The sequence below is a fragment of the Amblyomma mixtum genome, unplaced genomic scaffold (assembly GCF_055824585.1).
Source record: "Amblyomma mixtum isolate Tamu unplaced genomic scaffold, ASM5582458v1 scaffold_39, whole genome shotgun sequence".
Classification (NCBI taxonomy): domain Eukaryota; kingdom Metazoa; phylum Arthropoda; class Arachnida; order Ixodida; family Ixodidae; genus Amblyomma; species Amblyomma mixtum.
In genome coordinates, this window is record NW_028317736.1 from 200,709 (window position 1) to 224,091 (window position 23,383).

The window sequence follows — 23,383 nt, forward strand, 5'->3', positions numbered from 1 at the left end:
TAACCTGCGTGCTGTGGCCCAACAAAGTTAAGCTACATCGCGCCAAAATACTTGCGCTTTCGAGAGAATCTTGAAGGGAAAGCAACCACTTCAGTGCAAGCAACTGATCGAAATAGCAACAATTTGCTCGCCCACGGCGCCGAGGGTCGCTACAATCAATTTAAATTGCAAAGGAGCAATCAAATACATCTAGTGGCACAATGAACAGCATATAGATATTGTGAATGATATACCGGGTCCTTAACCTAACATGTTTTCTTTTTTTTTTAAATAGGCTTTTTTTTTATAGGAGAGCCGTTTTTTTGCCTGACATTGGGAACTAATCCGCTATCCAGATAATATTATCAAGTTAACTTTGTAACTACTAGTTTTAGTCTCGTAATTTATTGAGAGCCATCTAGCCTACATACAAGATACATCCATATCAGTTTTAGAATTTCGAGGGAGTAATTGCCGTCGGCGCTCTGGCCCAACAAATTTTGAATACGTCGCACCAAATTCATAGCGGTTCCAAGAAGGCAAAGCAACCTCTGCAGTGCACGTAACTCGCAGAAATAGCCAAAAATATGTTGGCCTGCAGCGCCGAGGGTAACTCTGTTTTCAGAATTCTAAAAAATGGTAGGGTTTTAACTAATTAAACTAAATAGAAGCACGAAAGCATGTTTCTGGCCGGAATGGCTCATGGTTCTGCTTTGCTCAGTCGTCGGCACGCCTGGCGACGATATTAGACTCAGGTTAAGCTCTGAGCGAGGTTAAGTTAGTCTTATCTTTTAGCGCTGCATATGCAAGTTGATGAAGGCCACGATGTGCAATACAAAGCGCGAGAGTGTGTTACAGTTTAGTACGAGGCGTAATCGGCTGCGGCGATAACATGGTACTCTCATGGAATGGTCAGTGAAACTGATCCCTTCGCGCCACCGTGGGTTCTAAGCCCAGTCGCTGCAATGGTTGGTTGGTTATTGGGTTATTTGTTATTGGGTTATTGGTTGGTTATTGGGGTTATTGGGCGAAGCAACTCAGGCTATGAGAGACGTCGTAGTGGAGGGCTCCGGAAATTTCTACCCACCTGGGGTTCTTTAACGTGCACTGACATCGCACAGCACACAGGCCTCTAGCATTACGGCTTCATCGAAATTCGGCCGCCGCGGCAGGGATCGAACCCGCGTCTTTTGGGTCAGCAGCCGAGCGCCGTAACCACTGAGCCACCGCGGCGGGGCAGTCGCAGCAATGGTAAATTTATTTATTTACTCAAAGTCGAGGTAAAGACTTCAGCGATGAATCTGCTTTTGCAGCTTTGATTCGTGTAAAAGAGCTTTCGCTATATAACTGGTGTGGATATTGCTTACGATGGGCTACAGACTTCTCAATGAAAAAAGGGCAACAATGGTAAAAGTTAGAAAGATAATTACTTAATATTATTTAAACAACGTCTTAGCTGCATGCTGATGCGCAACATTGCTGACAATGCTTTGCCGAGGAACGCGCTCTTTTAATTGAAAAAGTATTTTGCTAAAAATGCTGAACGTCTCATGTGAAACAACTGGTGTAGAATAATGCTGGACAAATACTATGCATGTGAACGATGATTAGAGCAATTCTAAAAAGTAATGGAGAGAGCATTTGGCGGTATAAACTTTTAGTGATTATTTAATAGTAACTGGTAATAAATTCTAATGAGTGGTAGTAAATAATTTAACTGTATGCCGTGATTTGGGTTTACTTTAGGCAGTAAGACGATTTTATTGCAAGAAAAGCGACTGTCGTTTCGGGGAGTTATTTGGTGACTGCTGGTATAGAAAAAATATGGATACGAAAAAGCGTGCTGAATTAATTTGGGAGCAGGTAGAATGTTGGGTTGACTGGAGCAGAGAAACTTTCTGCAGTGGGCCTATGCTTTATGATATGTGCCGCTTGACTTTGGATGGTATGCAGAGAATGTAAAGATGAAGGGTGTATATTTCCCCAAGATGAATACAATATTCAATGTCGCTGTGAATAAACGCGCAACAGAGATAAATGAGCGTGGGAACAACTAAATGCGGGCGAACATGCATTATAATATTAACATATTAACAAAATAACATTGTAATTTTACAAAATGCGGTCATTTTCCCCACATTCCTAAATGGGTTCGCATGCTGGCGACTCAAGCATTTTTTTTAAGGACCTCTGAGACATTGTTGTCTCAGCCTTAATTCTTCGCAGATGCCCAAGTCACGTTGTCGACCAACACGACGGATAGATTATTCTGGGAGCACATACATACTCCTATTGTCCTGACGCCGTACTGTCTTCAAATAAAGCCACGCGTACGAGAAAGGAATTCCTTTCTTCTCATTTACGTCCCAGACGAAGTTGTCAACTTAAGCGACCCTCTTTTACGAGCCAAGTTCCCTGGTGTGGTTTCTGGAATCCCATGCAATGACTGGGCCTCCGTTTATATCGGAGAAGCAGGGACCTTCCAGCGACGCATCAAAGATCATCAAGGCGACGTAGGCTTTAAAGAATGTGGCTGCAGAACAAGTACAGACCACCGGGCGCGAGATTGGATGCGATGAGGAGGAATTCGTGGCAAACGAAGCACTGTAACAAGACTACGTGTAAATTCCTTAATCATCCAGCGACGCCGGACACAGTGAACGACAATCAGGGCACACTTCATCATACCTATGAGAAAAGACTGGGAAGCATCGTGAGGGTTATGAAAGCCACCCCTTTTTCTGTGCAGGCTTATTGTTAACAAGACTCCCTTACTGCGATTTAAGAGCAGAAATACAAAACTAATGCTTCGCTCTGGTACACAGAAGGTACACTTTAAATAGGGCTAGTAATAAGAAACCATTCTGAAAGTGAACTACATCCTTTATGAATTTTTCTCTGTCGCATTTCACTGGGCCTATCCACACATCAGCCTCGTATGCTGTGGTGCTTGGTATAGGGGCGCTGGGCTCGTTAGTGGGACGTGCAATTCTGCCGGCGTGTCCTCGGCGGTCGATTAGCGGACGCCAATGACGCAAAACTGAAGGGTGCTCTAATAGCAGCTAGAGCTGTGAAGCATTCTGTACTATATTTACTAGAACGTAAAATTGTTTGCGCACAATAAACGAAAGCTATTCATTGCATAGCGTAATTACGTGAAAGTGGATCCTGTGCGTATTCAAGGGTTTAAAGCATGTCCACATTCGGCTTTTATTCCGTATTAAATTCCTGCGTATGTAGAAGTTTATAAGCTATAGATAAGGAAAAACAAAGGAGAAATCCTCAATGCGTGTCAACGTCACATTCCACCCGCTCTCTCTTTTCCACACATTCCATGGGGCCCGAGGTAACGAAGACTTCTCTGGAGGCGCACACGTTTCATATTTACATTCGACGTTTTTTTTGCCTAAACAACAAAGAACTGTTAGTTCTAACCTTATTGCCACGCGACTGCTTGCAGTACGACCCAGGAGTACCAAATGCAAGAGTTTTCCAGGTCCCAAACGAACAGAACTGCAAATATAGTACGATACAACTTGAAAGGGAGCAGTTGGTAGCAATGCGCCATGGCCCTCTCGGTTCTGTTCAACTACACTGGCAGGCAAAAACAGTAACGGAATCAACGTTCTAATATTTGATATCGTGAAACAAGGCGAAGGCATTACAGTTTTTGATGTTATAATTTCTTCTTGCATTCAGCTTATTGGTTAGGTAAAAAAAAAAGCTGCAATAAAGTCAGAAAATATTTTTCACCGATAGATTTCAGTGTTACGTTCAGTTCTGTGGCCGGAGCTTCACTGCTGAGTTCTCCTGTAGCCGACAATAGTGTGTCTAAAAATTGGCCGTAGTGGCGTTGAAACCGCGAACAAAAGAAGACGCAGGTATACTGATAATATAATAAATTACTTTTTGCTCTTTATTCAGCAATCATTGCTGCGGGAAATGATAACTCAAATCCGAAAGTGACATTTTCTTCCTGAGTGGCAATTAAGTAAACAAAGGCGAGGATCGGTGACATGTATTATTTCTCCTCAAGCAGGAAATGCTTGATCTGCTGGTTAACATACTTAGGTCTTTCGCGGTGCACCCAATGTCCGGCGTCGGGAATGTACTCCACCCTCCCCCCCTTCGCGTAGTCCAGGCTAAGTGCGGCAAGAGCTTCCGTCAGTGCGAAGTCCCGGGGGCCCCACACCACCAGGGCGGGCACGCCCAGTCGGCGCAGCTTAGGGGCACCACTCGACCGCTTCCCGAAGGAGGCACGGTAGTAGTTGACAGGACCGGTCAGTGCACCTGCAAGACGGTTTCGAAGGCAGGAATAGCATAATCTTTCTCAACAAAGTGAACACTGCCTCATGATTTTCTTTGCAAAGGAGTCCAACGGTTGTAAATAAATCGAGGCGATATCCCTTTGGTTTCCCAATTATGACTAAAAACGCCCGTACACAAAATGAGCGATGAACAAAAGAGAGCATGCTAGCAATAAAGTGAGCTGAGGTTGCTGGGAAGTTGGTGCATTTACATGCGAAGACTGAAGCGCTATTAAATGCTACATTAAAAATAGTCAACAGGGCTGCAGATCTATCGTTGTCTCTCTTCATTAAAATATTAAACAGCGAGAATGAGCACTGTTATGTTAGTTTATTATTCCAATAATCGCTAAGCGGCTTAACGTGTATGCCATTCTCGAGCGCAGCTCTTAGGCTCCCGCTCCTGCGTATAGAAGCTGGAATATGGAATCATGAGTTCTCTACGGACAACTCATAAGAAAAATCTGAACGCATACAGACCCCAAGTGCTGTCTTAAACATCACGCTAAAATAATTAGAAAAGCATATAGAAGCCATGCGGGGTACCAATAGATTTCTGAATATTTCTATATATTTCTCTTCATCTCGTGTGCTCTTTATTCCAATAATTCTGTTTGCGCAACTCATAGAGAAGGGCATGAGTTGCGAATTGTGCGTAAGGCCCATTGCTTCCGTGGAGCCCTTTTTGTGAGCGATAAGAAATCGATACCTTTAGCATACCGTGTACCGTGTTACCGCTACCGTTACCTGAGTACCGGGAGCCCGCCCACCGGCGGTGAGTACACGCTGATTGGTTCAGACGCTGCGGGCGAGAGCACAGCTGCCGGGAATGTGGCGCCATCTGGCACCGTCAAGGCAATTTGCGCATGCGCATTGGCTGCTCGCAGGCTCCCGGCATTCGATAACGGTAACACGGTACACGGTATCATGTTAAAGGTGTCTAATATATCTGCCCGTCGTGTGCCGACTCTGTTCCCATTGCGTGTACGGGCCTGCGTAGAGTGACTCCACCCTGCCACTGAGTGTAGGCAATTTTCTAGTGTGCAACACAAACTGTGCCTTCCAGTTGACCCCTGCGGCACTGTTTAAAGTTAGTGCGTACCTGGTTTTCCGAAGATGTACTTGAAGGCCTCCCTCTCCTCCTCGTCGTAGCACGAGTGCACCCTGTCCAGAGCCTGCAGGTCGTTGGCGCTTAAGAAGGCCTCGGGCAGCCACGACACTTGGAAAAATACGAAGTACCTGCACCGGCAAAGAGATTCCGGGATGGCAAAAATATTTGCAGATATTCTACTCCAAAAACGTTAATAGAATGACTTTAATCATTGCACAATCACCGGAAAATGTGGCACTGTTATTTAATGTTGATAGCCCGGCGAGCAACATTGTCACGCTAGATTGCTTCATACAGCTACAGGGAACATGAACACAAGGACAGGTCTGTAATGTAACATGTGGGTGGCACAAAGGTTGACAGTAAATTTAATAACAAATTAGGCCCCTGAAATGATTCTGAAAAACCTGCGAAAGGACACGAGTTTACACATCTGTGTGCTGAGAAATGCGCGGGAAACGTTTGTAATTTCTAATAATCAAGATTTTTTTTTTCACGATGAGTCAAAGGTGCGACTTCAGAAAGCCATTATCAGCGCCATGGTTATCTTAGGAGGAGAGAGGTGACACGTGCTAGATTTCCGCCACTCCAACCAGGGTGCAACAAAACGGGAAGGTGATACGTATGCCGCTCAGTGGCAAGTGCTTCTTGGTGGGGCTACGCTAGATCGTACGAAGCTAATTTCTTTTTAAGGTACCATGGAAAACCACCTTCCTCTCATGATGCGGTGAGGAAAATCCTGTTCATGAAATTTATTAAACTGATATGGCTGTTACTCACGGAAAACCACAGATATAATTACTATTAGCATGCGAGGCTAAATACTTCCAAAGCTTTTCATTGATACATAAAAAATTTGTATTTAGTATCTCGTCGGTTTCTTGACGTCTGCCATCGTTCAATTTACTGTGACGATTGAACTATCTGTATAGCTTGCAAAACATACCGCTAAAATTGCCTCTAATTTTCTTCTAGTGTCATGTATATGCATGACATGATAGCGGCAGCATTCACCGCAGTGCTCTGCAACCTTCTTACCCGGAGATTTCAATTGCTTTTTAACGCTGTTTGAATGTGCTTTACAAGCAGGCGACGCGTCTGCAGCTTTCTCTGGGCAGAAATAAATTCGTTGAGCTAGCCAGGCTTTGTGGAATAAACTACACGTATAAAGGGATAAAGCTTAAATTTCATCACGGCTACTTTTCTGGACACAGCCATGAGTTGTTAAGCGCTAGTGTTTGCCCCCTGCGTTGCTACCATACCCAACTATTCTTGACAAGAACATTTTTCAGCGGGGAAGTGTTATGAAAGCAATTTTTTTCATACATTCTGTGATTTCACTATAACAGTTACTGTATCTGCACATCTCCCCTCGCTCGGCAGGCTTCCATTTTTTTTCCTATTGACGTTTTTGCTATGCACAGAAATGTTCATCATTGATTTTCTCTGGCGGTCTTAAACTGCTCGATGCGAGTGAGGAAAAAGCTTCAAAAGAATTATGTTGCTACTTAACAAAACAATGACCTTTAATTTCTACTGTATTAACAAAGCAGTACCTTGCAATGTTCCAACATTCAAAACATTTGCCCAAGAATGTTGGACATGACCAAGGGAAAAGAGCCTTATTTGTAGGTACAAATGCGTGCGGTAGTAAATTCAGAAATGTACTCGGTTCATGTCAGTGTTTCTTTCGGAATTTTTAATTACGAAGCAAACTGTTTTCTCCGCATCTACTAAACGTCGACATGTGCAAACTGGTATCCAAGAGCGGCACAGTGGCGCGTTCTTACGTTTCAAATTCTCTTGCAGTGATACAGAATTGTCGAGATAGTCGCCCGTCTGCTTGTGAACATTCTCCGCGACCATCTACATTAGTTCACGGTGCATGAATCCATCAAGGCGCGGTGGCATGGTATGGCACGTCTGCGGCGACGATGGCAACAGCCCAGTTTGTTCGGAGAGGCAAAGTTGTGCTATCTAGTGCGGCCACGAGCGAATGCGGTCGTGTTCATAAGCAACGCTATATGGCCCCGGCGCATTCAGACGTATGCAAAAGCGTATCGTTTTCCGCTAGGATGAAGCTCCGCATCCGCATTCCTTTCCCACGGAGCGCTTCGGTGCGAAGACAATGACTCCGTTGGCAGTGCACGGTGTCTGACCTTGGTTGACGTCGGCACCTCCACCCGGGCCTGTATGTCTGTGACGTCCCTTGAGGTCGAGGAAGATCTAGTGGGGGAATTCGTACTGGTTCATTACGAAACAAAAGCGCGAAGAAGACGGGGACAGCGGGGAAGACGATAAAACAAGCGCTCTTTTGCGCTCGTTTTGTCGTCTTCCCCGTTGTCCCCGTCTTCTTCGCGCTTTTGTTTCGTAATGTCTCTTCTGGGCGGTTCCCGGAGACTGGGCAGGCGACCAAACCGAAGTGATTGGACCGTATTAAAATAACTATATTCCTCAGCTAGTAACATGACGACCGATCACCCCTTGAAAAGAACCAGAGTGCTAAATTTTGGTGCCTTCTTCACTCTTGTAACCACGCATATCAAGCACTTGTCAGCTCTCTCTTCAACTAGGCCCGTCTCTGCCTCCGCGACAGCCTCCCGATATTCGAGTACCTGCAGCCTAGTGTCTGAATTGGCCCGTTGCTACCCTTTTGTCCGCTACCGCAGAGTTGACAACGCCACACCATGAATCATTCCGTGGAATCCCTTCTCGCATATGTCCTTGTTTGCGAAAAGTCGGCAAGAAAGTTACACGAACAGTTCTTGGAACCATGCAGGCACAATGCTGTGGTCCACGGGTAGTTGACTGCCCGGGCATGTTTAGCAGCAGGCAACAATCTAAGCGATACGCCAGACGCACTCACCATGACTTCCTAATCTGGTCAAGACTGTGCTGAAGCTGATGCTGCATGGCCAAAGGATGGGGTCCGTTGATTACAACGAGCTTGTCCACCATTTCCCCGTGCTTGTTAGCGAAGGTCCAGGCTATCACAGCGCCCCAGTCGTGGCCGACGATCATAACTTTGTCTCGTCCTGTGAAGATATCAAACAGCCATCAGGAATTAGTCTTTGCGTCATACTGCTTCCAACGCCACTCTTGTGGCTTAATGATTCGGTGTTAACAACCAAACATATCCCAGTAAACCCCCTTGCTAACTTAACGGCAGTAACATCTCACAAAGAGTCGCACAGCCCCAGAGCAGCGGTACCGTGTTGATCGCGTTGACAGTGTTGTGTTGTTGTGTTCGTTCCCTTTCATCATGATATGACTTAGTTAAACTGGTAATGTGCAGTGTTCTTTAATCCTGACTATGGGTATAGAGCACCCATCAGTGTTGTAACGCAGGTATGATATGACTACACTCAAGTAGGATTGCACCTCCCTTCACTTAGCAAGGCGAGGGAGGTGCACAGGGCTTGTCATCTATAACTTCTTGGTTGAATCAAGAACATAATCTGACTGTAAAATGTAATCGACATTACCATCAGCATAACTACGCCCACTGCAGTACGAAAGCGTCTCCTATATCTGTCGAATTAACAAGGTCCTGCGCCAGCTGTGGCTACGTTACCCCCGCCAACTTTCTTGTCTCATGCGCTCACCTGACTATCCCGCCCACCCTGCTAAGCTTGCCGTTCCTTGAAATACCTTGTGTTACCCTTACAAAACATCGATTACCTCGCCTTCGCATACATGTCCTGCCCATGCCCATTTCTTCTTCTCTGTGTGGCCGATGATATCTTTAACTCACTTTCCTTTCTTCCTCTGTCTAAATGGTCCACATATTAAATTTTTTTAGTAGCTCACTGCGTTGTCCTCATTTTAAGTTCACCTGTATTCGTTAGGATCTACGTTTCTGCCCCATAATCAAATGCCGGTGTATTATAAAGCTGTTATACTTGGCTCTTTACGAATACTGCCATTCAGGATCCGAGAGTACCTGCCAAATACACTCTATCTCATTCCCCCATTTATTTCATTCTCGTGGTCCGGATCTGAGGTCACTACCTGTCCAAAGTAGATGTACTCGTATTTTCTTAGCACTCCCAAAGCTTGCCTACCTATCTAAACTTTTATTCCCTCTCCAGAGTGTTGAATCTAATTTAGTTCTCTCCATATTATTTTTAGCCAATTGTCTATGCAGATCGTTGTTCATGCTTAGTAGTTTTGTTGGCTGACTTACTAACAAGGCACTGGTCATCATCGAATCGCAGATTTCAAAGGCATTCTTCATGCATCCCCGCTCTTCCCAATTGAGATCTGGTATTACCGCCATTAAGCACTAGGAGACTAGTACTGGAGAGATCATGTCTCTCTACCAGAGGCTCTTCCTTATAAGGTGTTTATTGCTTTATTTAGGGAGGTATACAGTGGCTCTGCAGCCGCTATGGATCGTTTCTGTCATTTTTACACATTCATCACCTACATCCTCTTTCCGTAAGGCCTGAGTGAATATGGACTATTGTCGAATAGCCTTTGCGAAAGTCAGCCGGGTGCTTCGGTTCATTGACTCTAAGGCTGCCCAGATTCTATTGTTGCTTACTTCAGTAAATGTCTTAATATAACCGTGGCGTTCTTCTAAGACTCCTGAACACATGATTTCACCAAGCAATGCTTATGCAGTGCTGACAGTTTTTGGACACAATCTCCACACTCTCCTTAAATGATGATATTGAATTTTACTGAAGGAATAAGGCAGCTTTATCCAAATAGTGCTATGCCACTTGTTATTTTTCGGTTCCGCAAGGTGGTTCAGAGACCAATTTTCTAAGCATTTCGCACGAGACCAGGAGAACACCAAGCCAGAAGAAAGCTTCTGCACATTGTATCACAGGTGAGTACCCGGAGGCAGTGAGGATCGAACTGCCAACCTACCGTATCTCTAGTCAATATATCTGTAGTTTCCTGACTCTCAACCGCTACTTTCCCTTTTGCATTGCTGCTAACGCTTTTTTTTACTTCCTGTTTCATTATCGATTGGATGTCGAATTTCTGTGCGCTGCTGGCTCGGTAATTATTCTGCTGGAAACGCCTTCATACGCGCGCCCTACCGCGATAGACAGAGCCGATCGACGACCGCAGGAGTCACATTATCTTGTACTGTCTGTGTGTGTCATATGACCCTGCGGAGAAAAATATGAAGAAAATCTTCCTCGCTGATATAAGCAAACATTTGGTCTCGTGTACATACGCCGTGCGTGTTGATGCACGGTGTCGGGCGGCGTCAGGTGAACGGTGCCCGAGGGCCGCCATGACTACGACATGGTGTCAGTAATACGCCTATTGTCCGCAAAAGCGAGTGCTCTGAATGAAAGACTAAAACGCCTTTTTGCGCGCCATTCGTATTGAAACTTTCTATATGAGCCGCTCGTATAGAATTATGGGAATATGTGTCCATAGGGTATGAAAATGTATATGGAAATCCATATCTTATCTGGGTATGGAGTTTATAAGCAATCCACATAACTTCTATGCGGTTTCCATACAATGTACTCTCGGGGACAGAAGTGGTATACTCCACGCGGCGAGAGCCGGAGCAACGGAAAACTGCGGCATTTCGGCGAACTAAAGCACGAAACATTGAAACGAGCCAAGCGACATCCCTCCTGATAGTAAAGGTCCCACATTGGCTGTCTCGATTCCAGATGCCGCCTGTAGATGGCGTTGGAACGCAGTTTTGCGTTGCTCCGGCTTCCGCCGCGTGGAGTATACCACTTTTGTCCCCGATAGTATATAATGTCATACGCAGTCCGTAAGCTTCCATAATTGCTTCCATATAGTCCACACCGACTCCATATGCTCCTACTGACTCCATAAATTTCTATAGGATCATGTAACTCGTCATATGGAAACTTTTAGTAGGGGTGGTATCCCTGGGTGTATGGCATCAGATAATGGTCCACATTTTGCACGCATTTGATATGAGATTTCATTACAAAATCTTTGGCTTGCTCCATGTCACAGTGAGTTGGCGGCACCCTCAAGGCAACGGAGAGTTCTTAACTATGGCACATACGGGTAAACCAACTGAGCAGGAATCTGAAGACCCGCACCTCACTCTTTTGTTCTAGAGAGCAAACGCCTGGAATTCCCGGACAGTCAAGCTGAAAGCGTTATGGGGAGGCACCTCGAGAAACGACTCCCATGCTGCGCCTAAAGTTCGAAATTACGGACATGCGCAGCTGTAAAAGAGCCGCTCTAAACGAAAACACAGACGTGTCACTTCATCAAACGCCACCTAGCTAGTGCTCTTTCAAAGTTGAAGCCTGGCAATCTAGTTTGGCTATCAGACCTTATCCTCAAGGATACAGTCGTCATAGCTGCACCAAATCCCATATCACACTTAACAGAAACAGCTGATGGGGTCATCTTCCGGACGCATCGAAGGATGCTGAGCCGCCTGCGTGGGAAAGATCTCGACATCGGTTCAAGTAATTTTTTCTTCAGCTGGATAGTATCTGATCCGGCCGGATAACAAGGGAATACAGAAAGGCTGATGCCTCGGTACCAAAGCAGCGCAAAGTGTAGACTACTAAAGAGGATAACAGAGAGGCTTGGCATCAATTACAGAAACCTGAATTATTCCTGTTATTCTCTGGTCGACTGAATTGTGTCACGAAATGCTGGTGCTGTTTTCTCGCAGAAGAAATTATCGCTTGCAGTTCGAAGCGTTGTAGTCATGGATGCTAGACAGGGGCGGATGTGCTCAGAATCCGATCAAACGCACGATGCGTTGCAATACGCAGAAGCCGCACAAGTCACGTGACTTTGTAATTGCTATGTCTGTTAAATATACATGAGGGAGCAAAATATAACGGGTTTTCTTTCCCCGCCGTCGCGAGGAGATGGAGGCCTGGACTAGGCGGCCCACCCACAGTTGTGAGAATACTGAACAAATAAAGATATTTTTAATCAATCAATCAATCGCCTCCTTTCTCCGCCGAGCGCAGCATTGCACTGTGACGGACAGCTTCGGGACAACGGCCCCTATGCGCGCTACGACTGCTCCAATTACGGCTCCGATTACTTCTGTTACTGGATAGACCTATGTAAAACTATTCAAAAATTGTAACTCAGCCATGTTGATCATGACACAGACCTCTTTGTTTGTTAAGGCGCAGGTAAAACTTTTGCCGATAACGAATTTCTTTTCAATTTTTCTCTCCGTTTTTTAAAGAAACTAGGTTCTCTGTACATTGTTTCTTACACCGGTTACCTTGCGCATAGTGATTACACAGCTCTGCCAGTTCTTTTGTATCTGCGGGGTTAGTGGCTTTCATGCTTTGGTGTTGCTCAATCAAATCTTTCGTCTTCTGAGAAAGCCGACGAGTATAATGTGTATTTACTCTACCGCCTACTTGTATTGCGCACCCTCTAATGATACCTGTGAGATTATTATTCATTTCGTCAACACGAAAGTATCACTTGCGGTTTTTGCAGCGAGAGCTGTAATAGCTGACTGCAAGCAATTCAGCAGAAGGAATTTAAGCGGTACAACGGCAGCCATATAACGCATTACGCGTGTTTTTTTTATTGGCTGGTTATCAGAAAATGAAAGCCACGGTAAGTCTCATATCTCGATGGACACCTCAACCGCGCCGCGAGGTAACGGAAGAAGGTGGGAGTGAAAGAATTAAGACAGAAGGAGGTGCCGTATTGGAGGGCTCCGGAATAATTTCAACCACCTGGGGATCTTTTAAAGTGCACTGACATCGCACAGCATAAGGGAGCCTTTTGCGTTCCGCCTTCAAAAAAACGTGACCTCCACGGTCAGGTTCGAACCCAGGTACTCAGGCACAGTAACCGAGCGTGCTAACCATTGAGCCATCCTGGCGAGTATTCGCTGTCGAAACCCTCCACTGGTTTTAATAAAAGAAAGGCGTATAGTATAACTGCCTCACTTTCTGTGAAATAGTGCCGTGATAAAAAGGTGATAAAAAGTGATAACGACGAGTGGCGATGGCTGCGAGCATAAACAAACAAACTTTACAAAGCTTCGCGACCATTGAAAGTTGCATACCAACAGTAGGTATTTTCGGGAAGCTTACCGCGGCGCTCATTCGCAGCGAACTCGCTCAATTTAAAGTCGTGGTAGTCAGTAGTTTAAGTTGAGGTGAAGAGACAGTTCTAGTCTCGAAGATGTTCATGTCTCACCTAGGGACTTAATGAGTCCATGAACGTCTTCGATGAGCTTGGAGACGCGGTAGTCCTCGACGCGTGTCGGCTTCGAGGACTGCCCATATCCGCGCAGGTCGGGAACCACGAGCCTGCAAGTAGGAAGGCGAAACGCTCGAAGTATGCCACACTCAAACACGCAAGCAGATGCAAGTAATTCTGGTTTCCTTCCTGAACGCCGACCATGGTGCAGGGCTTGATCGCTCTGCATGTCTACGTTTGCACCACTTTCCTCCAAGCTGTGCGCATTATCCTGACTTCGACTTTATGGCGACGTCTCACACTCACATCGTCGCCTGTTCACTCTAATCCGCTGATGTGAGGAGTCCATGGGCATTAGACAGATATTTGTTCTTTTAGTTTTTGTACTACGACCTCTTCACCTGCATAACACTTATTTATTTTATTTTGAACATACTGCAGGCTGAGCGCCCAAGCAGGAGTGGCATATGTTTCCATAAAATTTAAAAAAAAATAAAAAAGCATGACAGCACAAGTTACAAAACACATCAACACATTGCGTAGTCCAGTTGAAACGCTGCACATAAAATATAAGCACAAAAAAAACTTACACAGTGAAAACCGGCACCAAGGAACTGACAGGAGGCAACATTTCATAGCTATTGAATACTTAATTCCAGCATATCTAAAGATTGGAGGGAAGAAGCAGGCAAACTATTCCAATCTGCAATTGTATTAGGGAAAAAGGAGAATTTGTATAGGTTAGTCCTTGCAAAGTGATGCGTTAAAGAGAGGGCATGAGAGTGGCGTGTCTGCCTAGTGGTAAGAGGGCAAACGTAAGGGCTAGGATCAAGTGCGAGTTTGTGATTAAGTAAAAGAAATAAAAATTTAAGACGGAGGAATTTTCTTCTTGCTTGGATGTCTTATCGGCCCACTTTCTTGGTCGTGGAATGTTTACACTGAGATATATTCACTTCCCATATGTCAATTGATACAAAATCGCAGGCCATAAAGAGAACATCGTGTGACATATTTCCATTATATTTTGGCCATGACATAGCATTAAAAGCTGCTCATACCTTTGCCTAAAGTGAATGGCAGGGACAGTGTGTTCTCATCAAATAAGTGTGTTTCGGAAGCCACAACTTCCTACGATGCAGTACCGAAGAAAACATCCCATCTGTTCAGCATTGCAGCCTTCATTGCACTCACAGTACCCTGACCATGCATGCTTGAGGCCCTTGAAGCTTGCTTCTTGTTACGCTGTCTGAGCGTTACGTGCAACGGAAGCCCAGGCCAGTTTCATAGGTTGCGAAAATCCAGCTTGTGTACGGACGAGCGAGTGCTTTTTGCATCTGTCTTCCTTCATCTTTGCTATGCTAGCATCGGATAGCTTGACAGTTTGAACACACGGCTGAGATTCCCAGCAGCCATTGAAAAGTTCATCTCGTTCCCCGCCTCAAGCATTACCTCTACTCTAAACTGGTGCGTCAGCTTTGATGCGCATAAAAGCTGCCCGTGTGAACTGTGAATGCGCAACGTAACGCCATTTCCAGTATACAACTCACACCCTATGTGCAGTCCACCGGGGCTTACTTTTAGCTGAAACCCCTTTTTTTCACTATTTGCTGCCCATGCAGTGCACACTTTGCACCAGGGGCAGTATTCTTTAAGCCGCCCATTTTTCGCTGCCCATTTCGAGTGCATTCGGTCTCCTGTTAAATGGTCACCCAGATATATGAGCGGCTTTGAAGGGTCTATGGCAAGCAACCCGGTCATTAGGTGGTTGGCGATCAAATCTCATCATTGGCAGCATATCGCAGCCAAAACCAGCCAGTGACTAGGTACGGTCGCCTGCTTTTGAAATGGCGCTTCGATGCACCTCTCCATTGGCTGCATAGTGCATCCAATTTCAGCCAGTGGTAAGGTGCGGTCGCCAACCCCCCAAAGTCCGAGTCACTTTCTACAGAAGCTTGAAAGGCGTGCGTAAATCTGAGTGACAATTGACAGGAGACCGTAAAGAGGCGAAGTGGGCCACGGAAAATGGATAGCTTGTGCAATACGGCCCCTGGTATGCATAATCACTTTGAGCATTTCATGCTACACTAGGTGATACTGAAAGTAAAACACTGTACACTTCGCACTCACAGATATTCGCAACGCGAGAAATCTTTTATGGTTTGTCACGTACAGCCCACGGGCAGTATATTGAAATTTAGTCCAGCTAAGGGAGGACGGACAGCAGCAAAGAGTGCTTTAAGTTCTCGTTCGTACAGTAACAATAAACGAACCCATTGCTCACGACCGGAACGTCGCTAACCTACACTGCTGGCTGGGGAAATATCGGATGGAGGTAGGGCAAGGGAATAGACGTAGGCCTTACCAGAAGTCGTTCTTGAGGCCGAGTATCTGGTGCTTCCATGAGAACCAGCAGTCCGGAAAACCATGCAGCAGAAGGACCAAGGGCTTGTCCCGCCTTCCCGCCGACACGTAGTGCAGCGTCACATCCTGGGATGCAAATAAATGCATTTTTTGGTGGAGCGTAGCTTAGCAGTTTAGCAGATTAATCAGCGTGAGCTGATTAGCATTAGCGGTTGAAAGGTCTAGAGTGGTAGCAGGGCCGGGTGCGGAAACATCTTCGTTGTCCGCAGCTAGGCCGGCAACGCAGACAGACTTTTTTCTCTTTCCCGCATGTCGTATTCGGGGACAAGCGCTCACGGAAACAACGCAACACACCCCGTGAAGCCACGCGTGCCCGCGGCGCGCTACAGCTGCCCATGTGGCACGGGTTGCGAGCTCGGTCGACGGAGTCCAAGCGCTATGAGACCGCAGCTTCCCAACCGACAAGGCCGGTGGCATTTCCCGGCTCTCCGGCCATCAGCACGGCCCGGAGGCGGTGGATGGGCAAGAAGGCGCGTTCCGAAATGCTCTGGCGGCCACGCTGCCAGTGGAACGTGGACATATGTGCAGAAGGGGGGCACAGCTGAAGCAATAAACAATTTACCCCGAAGGCTTCAAACGCCCTAGCCGCGTTTACATGAATGCGACAGCAATGCATCGTAATGACATTCTGGTGTATCGCACCGCTCATGTAAACAGGGAAAATGCGATAGAAGAGCACATCGCGCTAATCCGCCAGGCAAGGGTAAATCAAGGACGGGAAGTCGACTTCAGCGGTGAACGGAAGCAAGTTTGAAGGCTCCCCTCGTTCTCCCCGTGGTAAACCACGCTCAATACGGGAGGGAGCGGCTGGCCCCCTCCGCCGCGTGCGCTGGGCGTGGTGCCATCATACTTGGCTTCATGCGGTACATGTAAACATTGAGGTGTTGGCTCGGTGAGACGCGCTAGGAAATACGATGCGCCAAAGTCCTTTTCATGTAAGCGCGGCTCTTGAAAGCTCTCGCGAGCGAGCGCTCCCCCCTTCTTGTTCTGTACTGATTTCTGTGTCTTCAATCAAGTTTGGTTTGTCCCAGGAGACCCCCGTTAAACCGGAAGAGCTGCAAAGGTGCAAAAAAGCCGAATTTGTGCATGTTTTATGCGATGTGTACGGTCTTGCACAGCAGAAATTGCAGGTTACCGACTGCTTGTAATGTTCGCGACATCCTGCAATATTTTGCTTTTGCAAGGGCAGCTTTGCGAGTGCCTTCCACAGGGTGAATGTCAACGCTGGTCACCGGCGTATGTCCATACTGAAGGCTCCCGTGGTGCGAGGATCTCATTCAGGAAGTACGTAGCACGTCAGGCTGGTGAGGCTGCTAGTGGAATGGGAGAGGAGTAGTTGACAAAACTATCCTCCTCCGAGTTTCAAATCCGAAAATGAAAAGAATTGCAGAAAGCATGATGTCGTTTTTTTTCTTGATGGCGTTCTTGCTTTGTATGGTCTTTCTCTTCAGCTTTCAATCTTATTCGCTTGATTTTTTTCAGAGACTCGTTCAATACCTACAACTAGGTCGCACTATCGCGAATGTTACATTGCAGACGTTTCGCTGTAGTTGCCATTTATCGAAACGACAAATGAATAAGAAAATAGTAAAGTTAGCCTATACTTTCCTTGGTTTCGTTGACTATTGGCTCCTTGCATGCCAATTTCATAACCGGCCCCTTATCACCCTCCCCTGCCTTCTTTATCTGTCTGCTTTATTAAAGCAGAAATGTACAGTTCCGACAAACAACGGCAAGAGGGAACAACGCTTTTCCACAGTCGAAAAGAGGAAGAAGCTCTGATGGACAAGGCAGAAAACAGTTTTTTTAGCAAAGTCTGCCCTTGATGGTCCTATTGTCCCTTTCGTCCCAAATACTGTTTACTTGACTCTAGCACGCTTTCAGCGATTCCAGCGTTTCCACACCTTGAGCCATGAGCCTCTCCTCGCTGCAGCGGATTTTCAACACCTGGCATTTCCTTGGAGTGTGCGGATGTGCAGTTCGAGGCAATGTGAGGTGTCCATGACCCTTTTGCGCTGCAGGATACCGCGGCTAAATCTTTATTTATGCCGATCGGGGCTTTCGATATCCAACCTTTGTGAGTCTTGTGGCGAAATTGAGTCTAAAGAACATTTTTTCCTCTCCTGCCGGCGGCTCGCTGCTCTCCGTAGAATTTGCTTGGAGATCCCCCTCGCTCGGCTTGGGCTTCCTCTATCTATTCCGATTATCTTATCCTTCGGGGCAAGCGCCAAGGGATATTCCCTGAAACCAGTGTTTGATTCTATTCACGATTATATAATTTCATCTGGTAGATTCTTCTGCTAGAATGTGAATTCACAACTTTTCTTTCTCCGTATTTTTGTATTGTACGAATTCTAGCTCTGCGTCCCAAATTTTTAGATTTAATTATACTCCATTCCCTGCACATGAGTGCGTTTGTATCCGCTATGCACCCTGGCCAATCCCCCGCCGTGGGTATGTGCCATTCAGCCCGAGGACATCATCATCAACAGAAAACATTTATTCGAGAACTATTTTACTTAATTTAGAATGCCCACACATGAGACTTATTTTCGAATGCAAATACAATACCCGTGTTTAATCTTTATAATTACTAGTTAAGTCAAGCTTTCAAGCGGGAGGTAAAAGAAAATTTAAAGTTTTTTCCTGAATTATCTAATCTTACCAGGAACACAAAATCTTACGTCACAAGATACACGAACAGTGCAAGGTAGTCTTTCCACGAACCAATTATTCTTCACAATAAATATAATACACACAACCAACACTTTTAAATATTTTTCAAAAATCAGGACTTAATTTTTATAGATCTCATGTTCGAGCATTGCGTGAAATTTTTGTCATTTATTCCTTCTTGAATTATATTGAAGAAAATTTGTCAAGTAATTTGAGTTTTTTATCTTTATTTTTGTGCAAATTTCATACGAAGTCAATTACTATGTATATCTATTTGTAAAGGAGGCTCTAGGATCTAGTCAAGTCGCTTACCTCTAGAGCGACTTTTACCTGCAATCTCCTCCATTACTGATCGAAATAAAAGAAGTTAATATTACAATAATAACCTGCTGCCACTGACGTTTTTAGTACATAGTCATTCCATGCGAACTGCAAGTCAAAGCTAATAAGGTACTCGAGGTGATAAACAACTGCAGCATTTCAAATTCACTGATTCTTAACACCTTCGAGAGAAAAGCCGTATTATTTCGTCCTCGCAACAAGAAAATAGATACTAATATCAATGTGTATATTGGCTGTAATAACATAGAGATAACGTAACAAGCAAAAAGCCTGGGCGTCATTTTCCACGAGAATATGTGTTGGAACTCGCAGGTCATCCATATTTGTTCTAAACTTGCTCGCACAGTCGGCTTGTTGTCGCGGCTACAGCTTCTTTTGCCCCAAAACATTAAATTTCTCCTCCAGAATTCAATCTTTTTTTCCACGCTGAGCTACTGTTTTCTAATCTGGGGCGCTGCCACATCAAGCAATATTAACATTCGTTTTAGGTTACAGAAAAAAGCAATACGTATCATTAAAATGCCAACTTTAACACCCACACCAACTCTTTGATGAATTGCAGCTTCTACCCGTCCCCGCATTGCAAAATTCAGTGCTTAGTTGACGCTACCACCGCGGCATATCCAAAAATGACACATACCTCAAAGATCTTGCTTCATTAACATTGCGAACCAATGTGTACAACACACGTAGCACTGACCGCTAGACAGTTCCTCGCACCAGAACAAATTACGGGCGTCAAATGTGAAAATATTGCTTGCCAACTACTCTTAACTCGGAATGTATCTCCTCACTCTGAAAGAAGATTGCACGTCATTCGTTTTCTCTTTTGTTTCTTTTGTGTTCTTCCGAATTTTTCCTATTGCTTTGTTCTCATTCCTAATATAGTGATCACTACAGCTGTTTCTGCCAAGTGTTTATAAGTAGGGAGTAGGTCTCGTCAAGCCTCCTGAGGGATTTTTGTCTGGACCCGCAGCGTTGCAATGTACGATGTGATGTTGAAATAAATTTGATTTCATTTGAAGGGAACACAAAACTGTGCTTGCGTCTACTGTATATAATACTAGAAACAAGTGTGGAGGCGAAAAATAGAATCCCTAAGACACACTGACACATAAGCGCGATGTTCTAGCTGTACCGCCTAAGGTCACGCGCATGGGCACTTTTACCTGTAAACTGTGTTATTTCTTCCGAGGGAATTAGTGTTTACCATTTTTCCAAGCCTTCCACCACTGCGCGAGGAATGGTATGATGACTGCCAGGGGTCTACGAGTGTAAATTCGAGAACTACCAATTCTGCATATATAGGCATTGATTAACCATTTTGCGCAACAGCGTAATACCTTTAAGGTGCAGTTTAAGGGTCCCCGCCAATTGTTTTTCGTTTATTTTACGTCTGCCTGGATCCTACATTGTCGAATAAGCGGTGGGTTTTTTTCGCTGCAAGAACTTTGCAGACACTGCATAAAGGAGGATAGAGGAGCTTCCGAAATGCATAAGCTTATTTCAGATAACCGCGTTCAAAATATTTAAAACAACTGCCGGGAGTTGGTGAATAGAACACCATGCAAGCGGACTCACCTCAAGGGTGACAAACTCATGAGTGCCCAAAGCAGGGTCTCGCAGACACTCGGGTTCTTCGTTGCGTTCCATTGGTTTCAGGATGTCCTTTCCGCTCATCAGGATTTCAAAGGCCAGGCTCACAAACAGAAGCACGGTGCGAATGGCTCCGATGGAGAGGAAAAGAAAGGCACTACCGATGCGACGTAACGTCCCAGCCGACGCCATCACTGTCCACTGTTTTCCACCAACACTCCAATCTGTCTAGGTGGCTGAAACTGGAACTACGTGCAGAAATAACACACTAGGCTAACGACTGTAGAAGTTGATGGCGATCAGATGTGACAACTGTGATCCGCACAACGATTTCAAGGTTTCAAATTTACAGTTTGTCCAGAGTCCTTGTGCAACTGCAAAAATAGTTCGGCGTAGTCCTTTGCTGCTGTCTACGTCAAACTCTGTTTCTCTTATGTGCAGGATTGTGAATAGAATCCGGTTGTAGGGCACTGGTGTACGCCTGCACGTAGTGAATCACACGCACTGTCCCTCACAGATAGGTACGAGCGCACACGTTGCACTATCTTCGTTTTTTGTCCTCTTGCGATTCTGTCGACGCCACTCGAACGTAGTCCAACGCAGCGACAATCTCTTTGATTACGCCATGCAACGTGGGGGCTTGAGTTACTGCCCTGGAACAAAGAAAAACGATGTGATTAGACGGCAGCCCAGCCCGTACGGTGCGCTTGTATTACACAGGGGTTGCTCGACGTGCAGTGGTCGCGTTCGGCCCCAAGGCCGCTTTGGCGTCCTCCTCGCCGTTTTGTCGACGGGAGGTTCGAGTGTAATCATTGGTTTTGTGTCTTGATAACAGCAGATAAGGGAGCTGTTATTGCGTTCGGGGCGCTCCCCCACCTCCAGAGGGCGCTTCTTCAGTGCTGGCAGCCTATCTCCTTCGGTACCTTCTAATCTCTCCTAGGTCACTGCAATTGAAAGTAGCTAGCAAATGCACGCGGGCGATAAGATGTGACCTTTATCTACTGCCATTGTCAGCTGCACACGCTTCGGCAGGTACCGCAGGGCTGCCCGACATGAAAAGTAAATGGAGAGCTCAGCGGCAGCAGAAGGCAGTGCGTCGCCGAAGTTAAGGTAAACCGTTAAACATGAAGGGCAGAAGTGTGTCAAAAATGCTCTGTCCTATTTATAAACATTATGCAACGAAGAAGTCCCGAAAACAAGATAAGATTTTTGTTTATCTTATAAGACCGTCGAAGCGTGCGTAATAAAAATAATGCGAAGACACGAGAGAACAGGACTCCTTTAAACCCAGCCTTAACACCCTGCGCCTAAAGCGTCCAGGGTTGATCTTACTGTCGCGCAGTAAAAGCGCGCAACTATCGCGAATGCGTGTTATTCACCACCTTGCTCTACTTACAGGTAAGTGGCCGCAAGTAAAGGCCAATGCGAAGAACTACAAAAGCTTCAAGGTTAGGCACAATACGACTGTTATTTTTGTTCTTAGTAAAGATTGATACCACGCTTCTTTCTGGGCATCTTGTCTATCCGGCAGGAGAAGACGCATTCACAGCTTCCAAAATCAGATTTCAGAAATTTCCGTCTCACGATTCAAACTGCTCACGACTGCCCCGAAAAGGAGACTGCCACCGTTTTATCTTTTAAATCAACTGCGTTATAGCCAAACCTCTGGGATCCTCGGTTACACAAATAATTTGCACAATGCGTACGTCTAACATAATCCATGCAGTATATGCCTACAGGAGTACGCCTACTCTTAGTCAGTTACATTTTTCACTTTACGTCAATGACTTCCCTTCAATATCAACATTCACTTATGCGCGGCCACACCGCTACAAAAGAAAGCTAAAGAGGAAGGAAATGTCTCCGGACCAGGACAAATCCTTAAAATGCCAACCTTCTAGGAAAGGGCTGCGCTCATGTGGAATAATTACTGCCTTATTTCGAAATACTACTTGACACGGGGGATTTCCATAAACAAGTTGCTTGGTTTAAATGTACTTAATAAGCAAATTATTTTTGTAAGTATCGCTTAAATCACTGTACGCATACCAGTATAGATTCACAAGCAGCAAAATTAGAGAGACAGGATTGCCGTTTTATTTGGCTTCCAACAAACCGAAAGGCAAACTGTGGGGAAACGGTGCCCCGAAGAGACGCATCGGTTGTAAAGCATGAATTCTCCGTCCTATTGCAGGCACCACCCACTAGCGTTGCTTCATTGACAGCAGTAAAGCTATCGCGACAGCTGCACAGTCGAGGAACACCTGTTGCAAATGCCGACTAGGGGGTCGATCACTCTCAGATTGCTGTCTATTCCCGCTGTCATTGCAGCGGCATTTTTTTAGGCGTACTAGGAGCTTGCGAAAATACGCCCGTTTGACTCTTATTATTTTGTTTCATGTCCTTAAATCTAAGTTTTGTACGATGTTCGAACTTAGTTTGATGTTTACCTTATTTCTATTATTGTTTTTTGGGGCCATTTACTACCTTATAAGGGCTCTGCTAGCCTTGCTGGAGCTGATTTTGACGTGTGTACTATACGACACTCCGGAAGAAAAAAAAAGCATTCTGAAAATGTTTTAAAAGCGGCTGGGCAGCATGATAAAACCTGTAGCTTTCTAAACGTTATGACATCATAATTATAGAGAAACCGAAGAAAAACATTATAAACGCGCAACGCAAGCTCATGTCCAAAAATTCAATGTGTATTTTAAAAAAAAATAAGTATAGTTGCGCCGCTTAAATTTGAGAAATCGGTACGTTAGAAATTCGAGACAATGGATTATTGCTC

At 45.4% G+C, this 23,383-nt stretch overlaps 1 protein-coding gene across 2 annotated transcripts in view; it reads right to left on the reverse strand.

Annotated features, from left to right (window-relative positions):
• Window positions 1-3,863: 3,863 nt before the first annotated feature.
• The window catches only part of LOC149324405 (epoxide hydrolase 4-like), a 28,431-nt gene continuing 8,911 nt past the window's right edge, over window positions 3,864-23,383 (reverse strand). The window contains exons 1-7 of one of the 2 annotated variants that reach the window (XM_089565554.1): window positions 21,309-21,402; window positions 20,578-21,245; window positions 15,920-16,044; window positions 13,555-13,667; window positions 8,264-8,432; window positions 5,389-5,525; window positions 3,864-4,269 (exon numbers count right to left, since the gene is read on the reverse strand). In XM_089565554.1, coding sequence (XP_089421680.1) covers window positions 4,001-4,269; window positions 5,389-5,525; window positions 8,264-8,432; window positions 13,555-13,667; window positions 15,920-16,044; window positions 20,578-20,784 — 1,020 coding nt within the window. In that variant the 5' untranslated portion in view covers window positions 20,785-21,245; window positions 21,309-21,402 and the 3' untranslated portion in view covers window positions 3,864-4,000. Of the gene's footprint in view, window positions 4,270-5,388; window positions 5,526-8,263; window positions 8,433-13,554; window positions 13,668-15,919; window positions 16,045-20,577; window positions 21,246-21,308; window positions 21,403-23,383 lie in introns of those variants that run through there. The other variant, XM_089565553.1, reaches the window with a different exon arrangement.